Source organism: Canis lupus, chromosome X (genome assembly GCF_048164855.1).
Source record: "Canis lupus baileyi chromosome X, mCanLup2.hap1, whole genome shotgun sequence".
Classification (NCBI taxonomy): Eukaryota; Metazoa; Chordata; class Mammalia; order Carnivora; family Canidae; genus Canis; species Canis lupus.
Genome location: NC_132876.1, coordinates 113,997,767 through 114,019,659, shown reverse-complemented (window position 1 = coordinate 114,019,659; position 21,893 = coordinate 113,997,767). Strand labels below are relative to the sequence as shown.

At 37.3% G+C, this 21,893-nt stretch overlaps 1 protein-coding gene across 2 annotated transcripts in view; it reads left to right on the top strand.

Annotated features, from left to right (window-relative positions):
* The window catches only part of MOSPD2 (motile sperm domain containing 2), a 53,235-nt gene extending 33,808 nt beyond the window's left edge, over window positions 1-19,427 (top strand). Inside the window, exons 8-15 of one of the 2 annotated variants that reach the window (XM_072816446.1) lie at window positions 1,587-1,711; window positions 4,600-4,776; window positions 5,418-5,530; window positions 7,655-7,751; window positions 8,561-8,657; window positions 8,998-9,127; window positions 16,215-16,317; window positions 18,496-19,427. In XM_072816446.1, the coding sequence (XP_072672547.1) occupies window positions 1,587-1,711; window positions 4,600-4,776; window positions 5,418-5,530; window positions 7,655-7,751; window positions 8,561-8,657; window positions 8,998-9,127; window positions 16,215-16,317; window positions 18,496-18,537 (884 nt within the window). In that variant the 3' untranslated portion in view covers window positions 18,538-19,427. Of the gene's footprint in view, window positions 1-1,586; window positions 1,712-4,599; window positions 4,777-5,417; window positions 5,531-7,654; window positions 7,752-8,560; window positions 8,658-8,997; window positions 9,128-16,214; window positions 16,318-16,889; window positions 18,454-18,495 lie in introns of those variants that run through there. The other variant, XM_072816445.1, reaches the window with a different exon arrangement.
* The last annotated feature ends 2,466 nt before the right edge of the window (window positions 19,428-21,893 follow it).

Sequence of the window (21,893 nt, the reverse complement as noted above, 5' to 3'; positions counted from 1 at the left end):
CCCAAGAGAATTGAAAGCATATGCTTACACAAAAGCCTGTACACAGATGTTTACAGCAGTACTGGTCATAATAGTAAATAAGTGGAAAGCACTCAAATGTTTATCAGTTGATGAATGGATAAACATTGTAGATCCATAAAATGGAAAATTATTCAGCCATAAAAAGGAATTAAATGGGACACCTGGATAGCTCAGTGGTTGAACATCTGCCTTTGGCTCAGGGCATGATCCCAGGGTCCTGGGATCAAGTCCTACATCGGGCTCCCTGTGAGGAGTTTGCTTCTCTATGTCTCTGCCTCTCTGTGTGTGTGTCTGTCATGAATAAATAAAAAGGTTTTTTTTTTAAAGGAATTAAATACTGATACATGCTACATGATAGATGACCCTTGAAAACATACTGAGTGAACAGAGCCAATAAAAAAAAAGCGTGGCTGTATAATGGCATTTATATGTAATATCCAAAATAGAAAAATCCAGAAAGTAGATTAGTGGTTGCCAGGGAATAGGGTAGGGAGGATAAGGAGAGATTGCTTATAGGTAGGGGTTTCTTTTTGCTGCTATGAACATCTTCTAAAATTAGATAGTGGTGATGGTTATACAACTGTCTGAAGACACTAAAAACCTCTGATGTGCATACTTTAAAAGGGCGAATTTTATGGTATGTAAATTATATCTCAATAAAGCTGTTATAAAAAATAAGATTTAGCACTTTAGTTAATTCAAGTAGCATAGCTTCAAACATGTCAACTCACAGACTTTTAAAATTGAAATTAATGAAAATGTAAATCTTATGTAAAATTCAAGCATAATTAGCCAAAGTAAAAATGCAGTTTTCTGAACCACTATTTAATTTTTATCATCCTGTTTTATTTCCTGATTTTTTTCATTGATGCCTTTGCAAATTTAATGCAGGATTCCTCTCTTAATTTCTTTAAAATGTATTTAGAATGTCAGAATGGAAACAAGGTTTAAAAAATTAAGTATAAATTAGAATAGCATGAAAGAACAAGATTGTAATTACTAAACAGCTGTGTTTGGTAACAGTGTATTCTTGTAGATTCCATAAATAAATTCCTCACAATTATATAAGCTGCAGGGCTTGGGAGAAAGGCAGAGAAGTTTAGGGGTTAGGATGAAGTTTGAGTCCAGCTCAAACCCACAACGAGGAGGGCTACTTTCTTCTCTTCTTGACTTCCTACTTGAGAAGGGTTTTCAGGTTGGAGGTTTATCAGAAGTGTAAGGAAAAATGACTCCTCCTCAAACCACAGTGCTATTTGATTCTGTGTCTGGGAATCTTAGTAGTAGGGATCATTGACAGATATGTACAGAAGCCAAAACCTTGATACGTTTATTGATGCACATCAAGGTGATTTAATCTTCCTGAATCTTGATGGGACATTTGAAACCCATGACAGATAGTCACAGTGTAAATGCCTATAGGAATTAGTGAATGTTAATTATCGTACCACAGAAAGATATATATGAACAGTTTAGCCCAAACCCATTTCAGAAGACCTACATTAGCACATACAATAAATTACTTGCAAAAGAGAATGAATTTAATGAAGTGACTGTTTTTTCCTCAGCTGCTTTCAAAATTGTGAAATCCTGGCTTGGCCCAGAAGCAGTGAGTTTGTTGAAGTTTACGAGTAAAAATGAAGTCCAAGACTATGTCAGCGTAGAATACCTGCCTCCCCACATGGGTGGAACTGTAAGTATAGTCCTTGGAATATGTTTCTAAAATAAGATTGGATCATGGCACATTAGGCTGTATTCTTTACTCAAGGAAAAAAGAAAAAGCAATATCTTAACATCCAAAGAGAGATCATAGATATTCCAAAATAACACCACTATAGACATTTTTATATAAGTTTTCAAGTTGTTAAATTTCATTTTTGAGTAGGTTCTATATTTACATGGTTCTAAGCTGAAAAGTATTCAGTATAAATATTCAGAAACAAATAATCAGTAAAAAGTCCGCTATCCCAATCACTCCCTTCGTCTCCCCAATTCCATTTCTTATATTTATTTCCGTGGATCTGTATTGCCTATGTAAGCACTACAGTACATATGTAAGACACATAAGCAAAAATATATGTAACTCTTCCTCCTCCTATCTCTTTTAAACAAGTAGTGTATTTTCACACCATTATACACCCTGCTTTTTTCTTTACAGCATGTCTTAGAGATCATTCCTAATCAACAGGACAAACTGTTTTACTCTTATTTGTGGCTACATAGTATTTCTGTATCTAGAGATGAACCATCAATTATCTAATTTGTAACCATCAGTTACTGATTTTTATGTGCCTTATTTTGCTTCCATTTGTTTACTGTTGAACATTCTTTTCACTTTAAAGGATAACATTATCAAGTTTTTTTTAAATGGTTTCACTACAAATAAGAGACCAGGAATAAGCAAGTTATGCGTTAAATTTTTAATACCAAAAAAATAAAATAAAATAAAATAAATTTTTAATACTACATAACAATGAAACATACTGTGATAATGATTTTTCTAATAAGCTGTGAAAACCTATGGATTTGGTATGCTTTGGGTTAACTTGATTGATAATATTTCAGTTGTTTCATTTTTACAACCTACTTCCTGTACTGTCCATCTGGCAAAATTGTATTCAACCAGATTCAAGTGACTAGCAAGATAAAAAGTTTTGGTATATTCTTTTGTTTTCTTTCATTAGAAAAAATTTGAACCAGTATTTTTAATTTGAAGTTTGCAACTTTCCTATTTTGAAGTTTTATATTTTAACCTAGAAAAACACAGTATGGTTCATTTCAGGTACTACCTCAAGTTAAGTGAGCTGTTTGACGGATTTGCTTTTAATAATTTGCCCATAGTATTGTTATATCTTAAAATTAATGGCATCTAGTAAAAATTAGTTTTATTTTAGGGGTAGAAAATATTATCTCCCTTCGCTGTCATTAATGGTATATTTTTTCAGGACTGTACTCAGAATTGTAGTAGGACTACTATTCTTTAACATAACTTTTCCCCAAAATAATACATACACACCTTTTTTTTTTTTTTAAAGCAAACAGTACCAAAAGACTGAAAAGTACAACAGTTTGATGAAAAGTATGTCTCCCTACCCAGGTTACTGCTCACTGCCATCAGTCACTGTTTCCAAGTTTTCGCTCCTGGAGATACTCTATTTTTTTCTACGTAGATCATGTACCACATATGTTGTTATACTGATTTTTCTACATCGTTTCTTGTTAGGTTATGCCATACTGATTCTTAGAGGTCTACCTGATTTTTTAAACCATTACATAATATTCCATTATATGGATGTGACATAATGTGCTTAATCCATTCTCTTTTGAGGAACTATTAGTTGTTTCCTAGTCTTGCCATTATTAATAGTGATTCTGTAAATATCCGTGTAAATAAATCTTGGTACATGAGTGCAGCAGTGTAAGTACAGGATGAACTCCTAAAGTTAAAACCATCAGGTCAACGGGTATTTGTAGTTGAAATTTTAATAGCCGTTGCCAGTTTCCCTCTAAAGAGATTGTGTTCATTTCCCAATAATGTGTGGCAATACTTGAACCACATCCATGCCAACACCACATACTCTCATTTTTGTAATCTTTGCCAGCCTTGGACGAAAAATACTGTGGTTTTAATTTGCATCTGTTATTGTAAGTGATGTTGAGCATTTTTTTATGATTTAAAATGTAGTCTATTCTTTTTCTGTGAATTGTACTTTCATTTTTTATTGTGTTGTTATTCTTTTCATATTGATTTGTATATATTAACAAAAGCTGTCTTGTTTCTGATACATGTGGTATGTGATTTTCCCAGTTGTGGCTTTAAAGAAAAAATACTTTCTTTAAGGGATTTTCTTGGCAGGGCATTGTGGTTGGTTGGTTGATGGCTGGGTTTTGTTTTTTGCAATTCAGAAATGTTTCATTTTAGTGTGCTCAATTTTTACCAATATTTTTATGCCTGTGAGGTTTTGTGCTATGATTAGAAACATCTTCACTACTTAGGTTTTGTGTTTTGTCTTCTATTTTTTAATCCATCTATGTGTTGTTCTGGAGTTTTTTTTTGTTTTTTTTTTTTTAGAAAAAAAAGCTTATATGGTTTTTTAAAAATATACACTTTTGGAGCACCCAGCTAGTTCCATCGGAACAGTGTGCTACTGTTCTCAAGGTTGTGGGCTTGAGCCCCACAGTGAGGGTGGCGATTACTAAAAAAAAAAAACAAAAACAAAAAAACAAAAGAACTTTAAAAAGAAATAATACACACTTCCAAGTTTTTATCCATCTGAAATTCTTTTTGGTGCAAAGTATGAACTAAAGATCCAAGTTGGTTCTTTTACAGATGGCTAGCCAGTTGTCCACACCATTTACTGCATTTACTGCTCTTTCCCTTTGTGTTTTGAAATGCTTCCTTTTTTAAAAATTTCACTAATTAAGTCTGGGTTTTGGTTTTGTGTGTGTTTTGGATTTCTTTTTGTTTTGGGGTTTTTTTATTTGTTTGTTATTTGCCAGGAGAGTGGGTTTTAATTTTACTTAGATAATTATTTCTCTACCCACCTCTTAGCAGGCTGTTATAAAATTCCTTTCTCTTAGGATCCTTTTAAGTATAGCTATCCACCACTAGTAGATGATGACTTCCAGACACCCTTGTGTGAAAATGGGCCTATTGCCAGTGAGGATGAAGCTTCAAGTAAAGAAGATATAGAAAGTGATGGCAAAGAAACCTTGGAAACCGTTTCTAATGAAGAACAAACAACTCTTCTAAAAAAGGTAACTTTCACAATAAAATGAAATTGAGTCACAAGCTGTGGCCTGTGCACAGTTCTATAACTAGCTAGGTAGTTTTGAGCAATTCACTGAACTTGCTGTCCTACCACATCTTTGTCTATAAAAAGAAGAAGAATGGAACTAGCTAACCAACAGTGTCACTGTGCTATATAAAAAGGCTTATTTCATGCATTTGTGTAAAAATAGGCAAAATGCACTTTGAGGGAATTGTTTGTGAAAGTATTGTTTATCTGAGATAAAATAAATTAGGTTAAAACTTTTTATCTACATCCTCTATTTCAGTTATGAAAGAACAGTTACCTTTTTACAAGTCATTAGGGGCTTGATAGAGGGATTAATATATAGAACGAATTTAAAGACTGTAAGGGAGAGATCATGTTATATTTTCTGTAGTGATTGATTTAAGTATGTACTCAAATCTTTGTTAATGATCATGTTCATATATGTTCAATATATAATTTAGGTGTGATAAACATATGTTAAAGATCATAATTTGGATTGAATTACTATAATGTTGGCTTTCTGACCTAATGAACTGCCCAGCTGTCAGCATGAAACTAAATTTCTTTATCTTTTCTTTCTCTTCTTCTTTTTTTTTTTTTTTTTTTTTTTTTGGTTTTTAGATTAATGTGACTGAACATACTTCCAAAGCTGAAGAAAATGAAAAGGTTGATTCCAAAATGAAAGCTTTCAAAAAACCATTGAGTGTGTTTAAAGGGCCCTTATTACACATCAGGTAACAATAGTTGAGGATTTTGTTGGCTATGCTTTTATAATCTCTCAATTATCTTGAAGGAACTGCAAAATTAATAAAACTTCTGTACTGTTTTTCAAACTGTGGAAGTACAAAAATTAAAGGTTATCCAAAGACTCACCTTGGCTTCCAGTCATAATAGATATTGTAGCTACCTTTTTGTTATTTATTCCATTAAATGTGTTTAAAGGGCCCTCATTTCATATCAGGTAATAAAAGTGAATATTCATATATTAACAGTTAATCTGAATGACATAAATTTTCCTCATTTTACTGATACTGTTTGACTTGCTCAGGTTTGAGGATGCCAGAAAAGACATTGAACTAAACATTTATCAGTTTGAACTTCTAAAAGCTAAACTAGAAAAATAGGTTTTTTTGTTTGTTTTTTGTTTTTTTTACCAAAGCCAGATTTCAGCACATGTTTATTTTTGTTTCTGGGTTACTCAATCTAAGATTTAGGGTTGTTTGTAATTATCATTATGTAAAGATCTCTTTCTCACTAATGATGCTTTTCGTTGGTAAAGGCTATCTGTATGGCCTTACGTTAATATTGCTATGCCAACTTTATTTAGTTGTGACCTAATGTATCATTTTCCATCCCATACTTGAAATCTTTCTGTGTAACCGTTTTAGGTATGACTCTTAAGAACAATACAGCCAGACTTTTTTAAAAATCTGATATTCTAAAAAAAAAATCTGATATTCTAATTGATAAGACTGGTTTGTTTACATATATTTTGATTACTGTTATATTTGGATTTATTTCTACCATCTGTGTGTATGTGTGTGTTTATGGGGGCTGCTGGAGGCAGGGGATAATACATACATATTCTGTTGGTTGTGGCTTTTCTTTGCCATTTTCCCCTTTACTGGTTTAGGAGTGATGCACTGTTTTTTCATTGGAAGCCTGTCAAAACCATAGGTCTTGGCTTATAGATGTTGAGGGTTGGCTGGAAGAGCTGGCTAGGGAGAAAGCCAGAGTAGAGTAGGGCGGCTTTTAGGGCTGCAGTTTGGCTCTGCCACTCCCTTACTCTGTCCCCAGGAAAAAGTCGCAGCACTCCTGCTACACAGGCACAGGGACCCAACCAACGTCTGTTTCCCCAGAATGTTTCATGGTTTTTGTGCTGGGTATTGAGAACAGTACTGAGATTCATGACCACTTTCACTTTTCTGTGGTCTATTTCAGATTGGGTTTGAAAAGGAAGCCAGCAACCATGCTAATTTGTCCAAAGTTGAGCAAAGCCCTCCCTGGAAAGCACATCCTTAAAAATCTGTGTCCTCCAGATGAATGTCTCTGATATGCAGCCATTCCTGATATAAAATAAACCTACATATATATACTCTCAAAGTGAAGGACAATGTGAAGCATTCATCTTTTTATCTAAAACAAAAACACTGTTCTGCCCATTGTTTGGAGGCATCTGATACAATTTGACTAATGTAACTGAACTACGCAAACTTTGCCTCCATCTTGTAGTTTTTATGTCATAAGTACTACAGTGGCCAGTAAAATTTGCATTTTTGGGTTCACTGATTTTACTGTTTGACAGATATTTCCCACCTCAAATTTTGTGTTTTTCGTATTCCATATTACTTAGATATGGAATTATTAATATTAATATTCCTTTATTATTAAGGAATTATGTAAGGAATTACTCTGACTTTAGTACATCTCTACCTTTCATTTTAAGTTCTACTTTTCTGTTGGTGTATAAAATTATGCACCATTCTAATTGTTTGTAATTAAAGTTGAAGCAGCTGTTTCTTCTTTGTTTTGATTATCTATAACCTTCCAAAGAGTTTAAATGCACCTCAAGATGGTGCTGATGATAGGCTAATTCAGAATCTTCCTAATTCTCTCTCCTACCCTTTTCCTGTTTTGCTTTTGATTCTTGGGGAAAACCATAGGACTTTTAAACAGCATGCAATGAATTTGTAAGATTAAAACACAAATTATATAAGATAGTTGTTTTGTAATCTTTTTTTGATGAAATCTCCTTATACAAATGAGCAGAAAATACTGAATACTTTTCTTCCAGCTAATGATTAGATTGTCATTTATTCTGAATAATACAAATGCCTTATATTTTTGTCACCACCTAGCCCAGCGGAAGAACTGTATTTTGGAAGTACAGAATCTGGAGAGAAGAAAACTTTGATAGTGTTGACAAATGTAACGAAAAACGTCGTGGCATTTAAGGTAAATATCTGAAAGATACAATAAATCCTACGTGGAAATCTGACAGGGGATGTGATTTTAGACATATCTTAATGAAAAGATTGAGAATTTTTAACTTACACAGTGGTTTTATTTATGATATTTTTAGGCACGTTATACTGCCTTCTACTTTTGACTACATGGCATAGCTTATCGACAGTTTTCCCTGGGATCTGTATTTCAATCTTTAATGAGCCATAATAGGCAGGCTTTAATGTTGGTTGTAAATAAAAACCCAAGGAAAATCACTCGTCATTATATAAATGATTCATAATAACAGTGAAAAATAAAACAATAAAAACTGTATGATGTAGCTTGGAACATAGTTTATATTGGATACTAACCTAACCACTCAGTTTACCACTGCCCCATGTTGTAGGTATTATTTTCTTAAATCATCTATTTAATTCAGATTTAACCACTAGGATGCTCTGGATATTCTTTGAATATCTAGTGTGTTTTAATTTGTGAATGCTATTATAATTTGTCCTTTGTATATAGTTTTTTGAATTTGTATTATTAAATTTAGGCAATTATCAGACAGGCTATTTCATAATTTTATTTATTTAAAAGGAAGGCTAAGTGACAATTGGACTTACAAGTATTTTTTTTAAAACAGATTAATATTCTCCTATTGATGGGGAAAAATACGTTCTCTGCCTAACCACCATGGTTGTTTTGTTGACTTTATTAATCACTGTTAATTTTTAAAAACTCATTTTCAAGCTATTTACCCCCAAGAAGCATTTTTATTATGTTATTATTAGATGACTACTGTATTTATAAAACAGGTGCGAACAACTGCTCCAGAAAAATACAGAGTCAAGCCAAGCAACAGCAGTTGTGACCCTGGAGCCTCAGTTGATATAGTTGTGTCTCCCCACGGGGGTGAGTGCTGGCCTGATGGCCTCAGAGCAGGGTGCTGGGGTACCTGGGGCTGGGTAATGAGTCATTAGAGCTGGACTAGTGTCAACAAGTCACCTCGCTGCAGTCTAGGCATCTGTTTTCTCGTGTAAAAATGAGATGGGAAAAATGGTTTAACACATAAAATTGTTTCGATTCATGCCAGTTGAAATTGAATTTTTGAGAAAATCCTTTTTAGAAAAACTTTTTCCTTTTTAAGGTAGTTCCATATTTTTTCCATTGTTTTCTAGAATAATGCCTTAAACCATATGTCCAGCCCTTTGCAAAGGTTCTTGTTTATATAAGTTACCCTTTTGGAATGCAGGTTTAACAGTCTCTGCCCAAGACCGTTTTCTGATAATGGCTGCAGAAATGGAACAGTCATCTGGTACGGGCCCCGCAGAATTGACTCAGTTCTGGAAAGAAGTTCCAAGAAACAAAGTGATGGAGCATAGGTATGCTTTCTACTCACAGACTCAAATGTGATGGGAGGAATGAGAGAGAGAGAGAATCTACCTGCATGGACTAGGGAGGTGCCTGTCTTCCTTCTTATATTTTGGCAGGCGTTTAGGCTTCTAGTCTGAGCCTCAAGTTCTGCAGGGCTCCGGGGTGCCCAGATGAATGAGATATGCAGTTTCCTCAAGGAGGTTGCTAGTAGCAGCTTTGCTTACAGGCCAGTGCAAAAATCTGGATGTGTCAAAATTACAAACATGGATCTGTCCCAGCAGTTGCCTTTGCAGGAACACTCACCTTGTGTACTAGAAAGCGCATGTTGCAGCATTGTTTGTACTAGTAAAAAATGGGAAAGAACCTAGTGATTACCAGTGAAGCAATAGTCAAATGCACTTGAGTCTGTGCAGAAGTACTTTGCAGCTATTCCAAAGTGTGGGAAATCTACCTGTTCTCATGGAAAAATACCTGGGATACATTAGGGGGAAAATCCTGTAACTATATAGCCATAAACAAATATGTATGTGCATATAAAGATATATAGAAAAGGAGAAAGGAGAAGTCTGTGTTGTTTTATTTTGGAGTGTGCTAGTTCTGTCTCCCAGGGTACACTTGTCAATGTCTGGAAACCTTGTTCATTATCAAAATTGGGCCATGGGGTACTCTGGCATCTATCAGAGACTAGGGACACCGCTAAACATCCCACAGTGGAAAGGACAGCCCCCCAAGACAAAGAATGATCTTGCTTAAAATGGCGATGGTGCCTAGATTGAGGATTCTCAATGGTGGGTAGTTAAGGATGGCCACTCTGATGGCATTTTTGTACGTCCTGAAGGGAAAGAGAAAGTAAGCCACTTAGATAACTGGAAAAAAATGCTTTCTAGGTAGCAGGAACCACAAATGGAAAAGGAGTGTGCTTGGTCTGTGTAAGGAACAGCAAGGAGGTCAATGTAGCTTGAAACCAGTAAGGAAGGGTGGAGACAACATGAGAGAGAAGGTCAAAGAGGCAGTAGGAAGGCGGGTGATTACCATAGTGAGGACTTCTGATTTTGAGAAGAAAAACTATTAATTGGTGATAAGCAAAATGAGGAAGTGACTTGGCTTTTTTTTTTAAAGGCTTACTCTGGGGGCTGTATGGAAAACAGGCTGTAAGCAGACACAGGTGAAAGAGTGATAGTACTTAGCACAAATAGTGCTAGCTGCAAGCCCCCACTGGTCTAAGTGCTTTACCCTGAGTTATTCACTTTGTCATTAAAATGACCCTGGGAGGTAGGTAGTTCTTTGTCTTCCCCCCCCCCCCCCAGCGATAAATGAGAAGCTACCTTGTAACAGTCGTGGCTGAGTTAAATCTTCAAAAGGAATTAAAAGAAGGAACACAGAGATGAAAGGATCCAGGGTAAGAAGAAAGCTGGAGAGGCAGGCAGGGCCCAGAGGAGGAGCTTGGTCACCATGGTAATACCGGTGGGAGAGCATCGACCTGACCTGATTCACGTTTGACAAGATCACTGTTTGCAAGCTTGTTCACATGGGAAGAGGACAGGTGTGGACCTGGGAAGACGAGCTTTATTTCAGTTGTCCCAGCAAGAGAGGGAAAAAGACCCAGCCTGGAGGAGTATTTAGTGGCCACAGGAGGACAGTCTGGTAGGGACTCAGAAGGGAAACCATAGGTGAGCTGTGTCATCCAAGTCTAGGAAAGAGTGTTTCACAAAGAGGAAGAGACCAGTGGTACTAAGTGCTGCCATGCCAGTCATGAAGGGTGAGGTGTGAGTAGCAGCCCTTTGTGACCTCATGGAGGTCATCACTGACCTCATATAGAGCATTTTCAGTTGGCAGGAGCCAGGTTCTATTCTAGAAGTTTGGCTTGGAGGAAGGAAGAATGTGGTATTGACAGAGGGATTGTTTGGTGTAGGTTTTTCAATGGGAGAAGCCAACTATACAAGGTAAATCATTGATAGTGAAATTCCTGAGAAAGCTGAAGCAGGGATCAGCTTTACTCAGGAAGAAGGAAGGAACGCAGATACAGGTTAAGGCTTGTCAATCTTAGTTCCTTATAGCTGTCCGGTCATACCTGACTTTATGCACATCATTTTTCAAATATGACATTCCAGTCAAAGCCTTGATAATATAACCATGCTTCCAATTGTGTCCTATTACAAGGAGAACAGATCCTTATGCCAAAAGAAAAAACCTCTTTCCATGAAAAAATACTAAGGGTTTCTGAATTTTGGAGCAATCAGGTAGGGAGAAAAATTGTTTCAGTTCTGCTTACAAAGGTATAGTTTACCAAATTGCTGTCAGTCATAGATAGCTTATGAGAAGAGAGTAAAAGATTTCCTTAAATCTGGGAAAACCAAACATTAAAGAACAAGCAATAAAAAGTATAGTCATCAGTTCATTCAATCTCAGGTCATTAATTCTTGGTCTGCTTGAATGCTGCTTTTTTTTATTAGTTCTGGAAGTTATTAGAAACCTTTTTTCTGGAGTACTTGTCAGAGTCCTTTCCAGGAATCTCTGAAGATGAAGCACATTTGCAAAAGGATGATAGCTTCTGTAAAACACAAAAAGACTTAAAAATGGCCTTGGTTACAGATCTGATGAGAGTTCATTGTAATGCTTCTCACAAGGAAATTTGGTTATTTCTGTGACGTACAACATTGTAAGATAAGAACTAGAACATTACACCAGGACATAACAGATTTCTAGGAATTTTATACAATTTCTGGAACACTTATCTATACAAATATAATCCAAAGAAGGTTTAGCATTACTTGACAATGCTTCCCATGTAATTTAACATAGCAAGTAAGCCTAATTAGTTTTATATCTCTTTATAAGAAGAGAGCACAAATCTTTTGATATGTTCCAGAGGCCCTCTGAAAAATTCCAGAGATAGTTAAAGATCAAAACAGACTTTATTTAGAATTTGAGTTGGGGTTTGTCAAAAATGTCAAGAGGTTTTAGACACTTGACTAAATGGAACCATAAATCATCATGAAATAATACTTAATTACCCACTTAACCATAGTAACAATAAAATATCAAAGGCACATATAGAAAGTTACATAGTTGTAAGATTTAGGAAAATAGTCTGCTGAAGACTAAAAGAGCTAAGCAGTCAAAGACCTGATGATAAAGATAACGTGGAGCATGAGAAATTATTTTGATAAAACGCACCATCTTTGCTTTCGAGGCAGATTACTTAAAAGCTAAAGAAAAACTTTCTCACCATCTCTTATCAGTAGCTGACTGATAGTCCAAGAAAAGGTTGTCCTTTTAGCAGATGAAATGTTTAATATAAGTACACTATTGATATTGAAGCTTCTTTTTATAACCCTTATAACAAATTCATTCAATTTTAGCCCGGTTGACTAATACAAAGTGGAATTTTCTGTTTGGATATAGACAGTTGGAAAGAGACATTTGGTTTGGTCCTTTATTCTCCTCCCTATTCTGAAATAACCAGCTTTACTTTAAGACAATATTACCTCCATTCCTCTTAATGAAAATATGTGTGCATACTTCATACCTCTCCTGGGCCAAAAACACATCCTTCTTTTCTTGCACACAGAGTTAGTTGTTTCCATTATTATTTCTAGTAATTACATATATGAATTAGAATTCTTAACCCTTAGAAACTGTAATTTCTAGTGAAAACCAAGTGATAAGCAAGCAGTTGTGGTCAGTTAAAACCAGCATTCTGTAGATTGGCAAATTTATCAATACGTAATTTCTAGAAGCATAGGCTTCCTCATAGTACAGTTTTTCACCGTGGCACAAAATATGTTTACTAACAGACTAAATATTTTTAGTTGTTCTGTAGTAAGAGGCCAAAAGTAGATAAACCTATGTTCAGTAATGAACATTTCAGTATTTTATCTTATGTGGAAATAAATGGGAAATTCACTGACTAGATTAACTCAGCAAAACTAAAGCTTCAAGTTACCAAAGAGATTTGAAACCCTGTTTTTAATTATATTTGAATTTACCTGAAAACTCTTATCCAACCTCGATCTATCCAAATCACTTGTTTCCAACAATTATGCTTGAATACTCATGATGGCTTCCCAAGCTCTTTTTCATGCTGACACATTTTGTACCCAAGATAACATGAACTGCTTGAATAGTAAACTCCAGTAGAAAAAAAAAGTTGCATGTCTGCATTATATCTAATATGGATAACTTTGAAGACATGCCTATTTTAATTGAACCAACAAACTTAGCTTTTATTTTACCTAGGATTAATCTATATCACATGAACTTGAAAGACACCTAGGTCGGTTTTTATATTTCTAAGAGGTTTAAGGGATACTTAATTTGGTAAGTACTTATTTTTCTTTAAGCCAATCAGAGAGAGCTTTTACAAATTAGTTTTTGTAATACTATCTGGAGGTAAAGATTACACATCTGTAACATACATATATATAGACACATACAAACATGCAGACATGGAGACCTTTCAACTATAGCTCTAAAATTTCAGCCATGAATCAAGTACAGTAACACAAACCTCTGGCAGTTGGAATTAGTTTACCTGCTCAGATGGCTGAAGGCTTTTTACTACTTTTGTTTTCATTTGCCAAATTCCCAAATAACTCCCTTTTTTCCTTCTGATGAGAATCACTTCCCTAAAGTTTGTATTTCAAAGAGCTAGCTATCTAGTCCTAGAGAAGATAGGGTAGAAAATTCATACCTCAAAGGCACGGAGAAAGTCTCAAGGAGTTTTGGGGGTATATTTGCCAATTATCAGATATCTAGAGGAATTACTATTTCTGTATTCCTTCTTTTTCTTAAGCACAGGATGGTTCTGTGTCCAGCATCCTGATCTTCTACAATACCTACATGTATTTTGAGATGACTGGGGGAGGTTTTAGGATTAGTAAGGTCAGGTGGATTTTTGAATTGCTTCCAGTGCTGTTATTCTGGTTTTGTAAAGATTTGCAAGTCAAAGACAGTTGCTTTTAATTACTCAATTCCATCGCAGCCTGAATGGTATCAAGGGATCGATACCACCTATGCAACTACACTTTCTTCAATTTGCTCTATATCAGTAGAAGATTTCCAACTAAGATGGAAATGAAGTGATTTCTGTGTTCTGAAGCTTCAGGGTTTTTAATGCGCTATGCCTTCAAAAAGTTTCTATAAAGTATTCAACAAAGGCCTTTATGGGCGGGGTGGGGAGCTGTACTGTTGCTTCTAGCAGCCCCCAAACATCAGCCATCAGTTGATCCACTTCCTGAATATTTTTAAGAGGGCCTAGGAGAAATTCTGGTCATTTCCGATAAGAGTTTTTCCTCGGTGTGTGTGTGGGAGGGGGCATGTGGCTTGTCTGAGAACTACAGTATAATCATGGATGGGAAGAGAGAACAACCCTTATTAACAGCAAGTCACAGTCCCTGTGAGTGGTGAATGAATGGCCACTAATCTTTCTTACCTCTTTTCTCAATTTGCTACGTATCTTCTGAGCAGGGAGGTACAAAGAATTTCATAATTTCATCTTGCTAAGGAAGTCCCTCAGGCTAGCAGCCATACTCCTTCATATTCTCCTTTCAATTTGGCCTTTCCAGAGATACCAGTAAGACTATGGTTTAGGATGAGAGCTCTCTCAAAATTTTTTAAACATAGCAGCTTTTCCATTCAAAAGATCCATTATCTGACATTGACAAGTAGGGTCTTATATTAATCTCAATAGCGACTCAAGCCAATAGGCCTTTTTATGGTGTAGCCATGGACACAAGAGGCATCCCCAAAGATGTTGCAAAAGATGCAGTCCTGACAGGATCCTGGGAGATGGCATAAGAAAGCAAAGACCTCCATTGCCACAAGTGGTAAGAATGGTGTGGTGAAAAGGATATCTCTAGTTTCCCACACAGTTGAAGACCCTCTAATCCATGGCATCAGGGAAGTGCTTACTGGATTGGACTTTTCCAGCACTAATGACAACAAAAGCTGAGATGACAAAGACCCCTCATGACTGGGGCCCCTAATGACAAACTGCTCTGAGAACTGGCACAGCTGGACAAAGAGGATGCTCCTATCACCTTGTGCCTCCAATATCCCCAGCCTGGTCAGCCACCTGCTGGATGCCTATGGACACATGCATCCTCCAGCTGACAGAGACCAAAAAGAATATTCTTGCTGGTCACAAAGCCCAGCTCTCAAGACCTAGAACATGATGAAAGGAAGACCTCATTTGACCTATTTCCTTCTGCTAATCTAAATTTGGCAAGGAAGGGACAAGGTGAAATTTTTACCTTTCTCTCTCGACCTGGCACTAGAGTGAGATCCAGGAAAGCGGACTTTGCTACAAGTTCTTACCTTTGCCAGCTTCTGCCAGTTTTCCAGGATCCCGTCTGTAGGCTCCCAGGCGAGGACAGTATCTCAGCAGGTCCCATCGTAGGTTCCCAAAATGTAGGAGAGGAAAAACCATTTCTCATCTACCCTGCTAGGTTCTTGGCAGGCACCCCCCACCCCCGTAATAAAAGACAGATTAATAGGAACAAAGCAGAAGTTTAATAACATGTCTAGCTCCTGTATACATGGGAGATACCCAGGAAAACAATGAAACTCCCCAAAGTGGCTCAAGACACCACCTCCAGCTGAACATCATCTCCAGCTGAAGACAAGATGTTGGGGGGTAAGGGAGGCAGGAAAAATTACAGTCAACAAGGGTAAGATCAGTAAGCAGATCTAGATCAAGAACTCTTAACAGAGAAGGGACCAGAGACTTTTGTCATCCCCTCTTCCTGGTACGGAGAGGAAGACATCCTTACAGATGGACATTTCCTTCCCTTCTAAATGTAAAGGTTTTCAGAGCTTTTCTTAGGTCTGCTGTTTCTTAAAAAAATAACCAAAAAAAATAAATAACCAGCTCATAGATAATCCTTATGCCAGAGAGGCATATTTTGGGGTGGCAAATTCTGCTCCCCTTCCAAGATAAATACACACTGAGCTGCTACCTTACATGTATCTGAGGAGAAGGAGGAGTGCTCTCATCTCGGTTACATAAACTTCTGTGGTTCATTTTATAGTTCACTTCTATAAAAAAGTTCATTAAAAATGTTAAGAAGTTCTGTTTCCTTTGGATTTTCATAGGTTAAGATGCCATATTGTTGAGAGCAGTAAACCAACCACCCTGACATTAAAAGACAGTGGTTTTAACATGTCTGATAAAACCAGTGAGGATCTTTATCTACAGGTAAGTGTTCTTTCTCCGTAACTAAAACAAAGTGGTTCATGCTAACCAATATCAGAAATCCACTTTCCCCTGCTCATGTAAGGAAGTCCTTTGGCATAGACATGACAGAAATGCTCTTTTCTTTGTGAAGGGAAGCCAAATCCGAATCGGTAAGTGGTGAGTGACTTTTGGAGATCTATTAACTTTGTAAAAGCTCTGGCCATTTTAATTTGGGCAAGGTCTGGTGCTTTGCGGGAGTAGCAAAGAATGTGATCTCATGAAAGGGGTACCATTTCAGTTTGAAACAGATGGAGGGGCTCTCTTTCTGAATAGCTGCTTTCGGTACCTCCGGGAGGTGATCGCTTTGCTCTTGCTCAACTAGAAAAGTAGACCTTTCCGAAACAAGAGTAAGTGGGTTCACGTCTGCTCACCAAACAAATATGATCCCTCATCGCGTTTCCAGCTCCCAGCTGTTCAGGGTAGACGGACCCCATCCTGGAAATGTTTGGATTTCTAATATCCCTATGGACTGTTCACATGATTCATGTACTGTTTTACTGATATGACTCTTTCATCCTTTTCTCCCTCTTTAGCTCAATCGTTTACTAGAAAGCAATAGGAAGCTTGAAGACCAAGTTCAGCGTTGTATCTGGTTCCAGCAGCTGCTGCTTTCGTTAACAATGCTCTTGCTTGCTTTTGTCATCTCTTTCTTCTATTTGTTGTACAGTTAAAGAAGTGGCATTCAGTGGCAAACATGGCTCTTTCATTCATTAGTGGGAAAAAGACCCAGGACTTCATGCTACTATAAAAGTGTCGCACATCTGTACTTCCTGAAAGGAAATGTGCAACACTTGGGAACAAATCCATGTCTTGAAAATAAAGTCTGTTAGCATAAGGAAACACTGGAGAAATGGATTATAAGAGACTATAGCTGTAGTTAGCCATGTCAAGACATATCCGTGTGTAAATTAATACTTTAGATATAATTTATTTTTTCCTTTTGATTTGACTACTTTTCAAGTTTAAGTATATATATATATACAGTAGCTGAAAAGTGTAAGTAACAAGCTTTCTCGCAGCCAAAAAACGTTATCTGCTTTTTTTTAATGACAAAATCATTATAGCTGAGCCAACTTACTAGCTTTTCTATACTATGTATATAGAACATGTATATTGGAAAAAAAACATACTTATACAGAGTAATTTCTGTAAACATGACTTTGTAATTTTGAGAATTACTTCCAGATGCTAGTCAATATTCTTTGGGTATGTAAAACTATTTAATGCCAAACCACCTTTAGCCTTTGTTTCTTATCTGTCTTCCTTAACAGTCTGCCTTTTATTAATCTTGGACTTTTTAATGAACATTCACATTTAGGTAGAGTTTGGGAAACTATGCTTGGTTGGGTTTTCTTTGAATTCTGTTAGTGACGTGGAGAAGAAAAATCCTTCGGGTCCCACCTTCCAGTCTTTTTTTACATGGTTTCACATTGCTCACTGTGGCTGGACACAGATCCATCTGTCTCATTTATCAGAAAGGCCTACTCCCCCATTGTACCATCTTCACCCGAACTCTATTCTAAATGAAAAGAGTTAAAATTTCTTTGAAGAGTTTGGTTTTGAGATGCATTTACATTCCCATTCCTTGTTAAAATTAGCCACAAGAAGAAAACTCGACAAAAGGCTAGAGTATCTATAAACGTGAAAAAAAAATCAAAAATCAAGTGTCAAGTCTCTATTTCAGAGTGAAAAGTAGAACTCATGATCCATGTGTACCACCTTCAGGCCAGGGCTAATTGACTTGCTTGACACTCTGCCCTTGTCTCAGTAATCCCAAGGGTGATCCCTAAAACTCCTAAAATGATAACGACTTGCAGGGGCAGAGATGAATGAAAGGAGTTTGTTTTCTCATTTATACAGCCAGTTTCAGTCCGTGTTGGTTCACGTGTAAATCTACTGGATATGAAAGAAAAACAAGTCTGCCTGTTAAATAAATGTTGAGTTTTGATTGAGCCATGCTTGGAGAATTTTTTATTCTGAAGTGTAGTGTTGGCGGCTTTCATCTGGAGCAGCTGAGGATTCCAGAATGGAGTTGTGAAGAAGGAGATCAATAGAGTCCCTTCAAAATTGGCCTAGCAATAAAACCTTAAAAGGACACTGGTCTGATACTTTGTCTTAATTTGGGTTTTTCTGTTGCAGTTTGCCACCTCCAGACGTGAAAATGACTTCAGTACACCCTAAGTAATACCTGTACTCTCTCCCTGTGTGTGTGTGCACAGCGGTCTCCCCTTATATGTTACATTCCCTGCTTTAATATTCTCTAATCCCAAAGTATTTGTGTCTGTTTTTTTGTTCCCTGGCAAACGAATGGAAATCATTGGTCAGAATTTGAAGTGTGCAGTCCTAACAGTGTCCCTTTAATGTTTCCTATGAAAATGACTGACTCGCCAAATTGTTCTTCCCTGATACCTGGCCAGTTTGATTTTAATAACCTATCTTGTTAATGTCTGTGTGTCTATTAAATGTGACTATGCAAGATTACTGCAAACTAACTCTAAAATCAAAGGTATCTAAACTTTTTTCTTGCCCTAACTAATCACATATTTACATTTGATTTTACTGTCTTTTGATTTTCTTTCATCACACTTTGTATGATTATTACTTTGAGGACTCTGATAATTATTTTTTATCTTGTCATTAGCTGTTCATGACCAGATTACCAAGGATCAACATTTAGATTTAGATTGTTTTCACTTGAGGATGGAAATTAATAGACTTTCCATGAAAATATTAATCGAATAGCATTAGGTTGATCTGAAAAGTAGCCTAAAAATGCAATTGCGGTTAAACCTAGCCTCAAATTTCATAACAATACCATAACTGTTTTATATCTTGCCACTAATTTTGACTGGATTTAATAGCACTTTATTGTACAATTGCAAAAAAAAATATATTGCTAGAATTGTTGCCAGTGTAATTTCTCTAATATTCTGGTGCTTTTCATATATTTTCAGTATTTTTATTACTATATTGGTATTTTCTTTGTATAATTGATCAAAAGTACATGTTTTCTATTTTAATATGTTTTAGAAAAATAATTACATTTATGAAATAAATATCATCAGGAAAAACCTCTGGTCTCTAATTGATAAAGCATCTTAAAAAAATCAATGTTCAGGCACACTCTGACCTTTCAAAGATCACATTAATTTCTATTGGACCTGCTTTGCATTTTTATAAGGACAGTGCTGTAAGCTTCCAGAGTTACAATTGTGTTTATCAGGTGAACCTGTCCTTCGTGTGTCCCGTTTCTCCTCAACCCCAGTCAGAGTCTAGCTACCCTTCAGTGGAGCTCTCCGTTTTCCCCAAACTTAACACCAGACTCACTGTCATGACTGGAGGCTCCATCATGGAATCTTCCCGAGAATTGCCCAAAGTCCCCTCAAACCTAGTATACCTTCCAGCCTGCCAGGTACCAGCAGGAAGCAGGCTGTGGAGAGAACATCCTACCCGGCTCCTGGGTACATGGAAGGAAGTCCCCATGGAAAGCACCCACAGGCTGTGGGTGTGGTTGGAAGGGGCCTGAGGATTATTGGTGTAGTCCCCCCTACACACCACTGGAAGGTAGCTCCCACAGGGCAGCTACCACTCCATAAAAATAGAAGGAACAGGACAGGTCCATCTTCTAAACTGAGAAAGAAGGAGAAATACAAATTGATAAGAGAAACTCAGAATAGAGCTACAAAGACAAAATGATAGTCTACCAAGAAGCACCACGTCTACCTAGGACTGTGAGGCTGGGCCCCCCTTTCCTAAAAGAATTTTCTAGAAAACAAAAGCTCCTGTGGGGAAAGTTCCAGCGAGGGTAGGATTGGTTCCTTCGCACTCATCTTCCTCTTCCTCCCCTAAGTTTGCACCAACAACTCAAAGTTCGCTGATGTCACGGCACCACCAGCCCCCGGAAGCATAGGGCTCCTCTTCTCTTCCTGCCCCGGAAGGACAGAATGAATGTTGTCCCATCCATTCCATTGGAGGCAAAGGTGGTTAGGAGTGAGGGCTCTGTAGTAAGGCCAGTGGGATGCAGCTGCCCTCCGAACCACCTGCTACCTGTGTGACAGCAGTGTTAGTTGAACTCCTTGGGCCTCAGTTTCCTCATCTCTGAGGCTGATTCCTAGTGCTGTGCAGGACGACTGTGAGAGAGAGAGGAAATAATGCACTTTAAGCAGCCATACAGAGGCTGGCCTTGCTTTGCTGCTGTTGCCCCTGCCACCTTCCATCCCAGCTTTTTAGAACTTTCCACACTTGGGTTGATCTTACTGAATATCCCACCTCACTCAAAGTCAATCATCAGTTCTCCAAACTTCCCCTATTTTATACTCCTACCCTTGCCTTCTTACTACTCCACTCTTAATTCTAGTGCCCAGGGTAAGGGGCATACTTTAGAAGGGTAGTGATGACTGGCTGCCTTGAATCCTGTGAAGGAGTATCCCTTCCAAAGAACACTTGGTCAGATGTTTCCTTCTACCATTGCACCCACACTCTTTCAAAACACCACACATGCACACTCATGCACATGCACACACACACAATTGATCTTGCAATACTCCACCCATAAGTTTCCCTTAAATTTGTAACAATTCAATTAAAATATCACATAGGATCCTTCACATCTTTATAATTTTGCCCTCCCATTGAGTAAAATTACCTCCCTGTAATGTCTAAAGATTCTCTTCCTCTCTGCTGGTGTCCCCTGCCATGCAAAATAAAACTAATCTCCTACATATGCGAAAGTATTTGAGACAACTGGTTCAACTGGCAAGAAGAGGAACTTCTTGACCCATAGGGGCAAAATAGGTGCACATTTTCAAGTCTTTCTGAAGAGAGAATTTGAGTGGCCCTTCAGACTGCCAGTTGCTCCATGTGCTTCTGTCCTGAACAGTCTGGGAATATGGAATAAGGTCTTGTGTTTTACACCTAAGGAAACCAAGGGCCAGAGAAATAATTCTCTGTCCCTAGGTTATGTGGCTGGTTGCTTTCAGAGCCAAGAGTTGAACTCGTCTCCCAAGTCTAATGCTTATCTGTTTTACAATCACCCAGAGTGGCCAATCTGAGTGATAATTTAAAATGTCCAAAGGACAGTCTGAGAACTTTACCTTCACCAAATGGCAGGAGAGGAAAAGAGAAGACAAAGTCCTTAAAGAGAAGCAGAGGTGAAAAGACACAATTGCCCCTCAAGACCCTTGGCTGGGAAAGTAAGTTTCTGGGTATTTTAAGCTACAGACCATACTTTGAGAAAGGTTTGAAACCTATGGGTTGATTGATGTATTGATGTACTCTTTACTTGGATGGAGGGTTTTGGCGGGCACCCTCAGCCTTATGAGAGGTGTATCTAGCACTCCAGAGAAGGGCACCCACTAGCTGTGTGGCTCAGAGTTGTCTCAGCCACAGTCCAGTGACCTCAAGGAGTCTTGTGTTCAATAAAATCAGAGCATTTAAGTGTTCTGTTCCCATGTAACAAATGACCACAAATCTACCACCTGAAAAACCACACAAATTATCTCAGTTTGCACATGTTGAACCTACCACAGTGGGGCTGG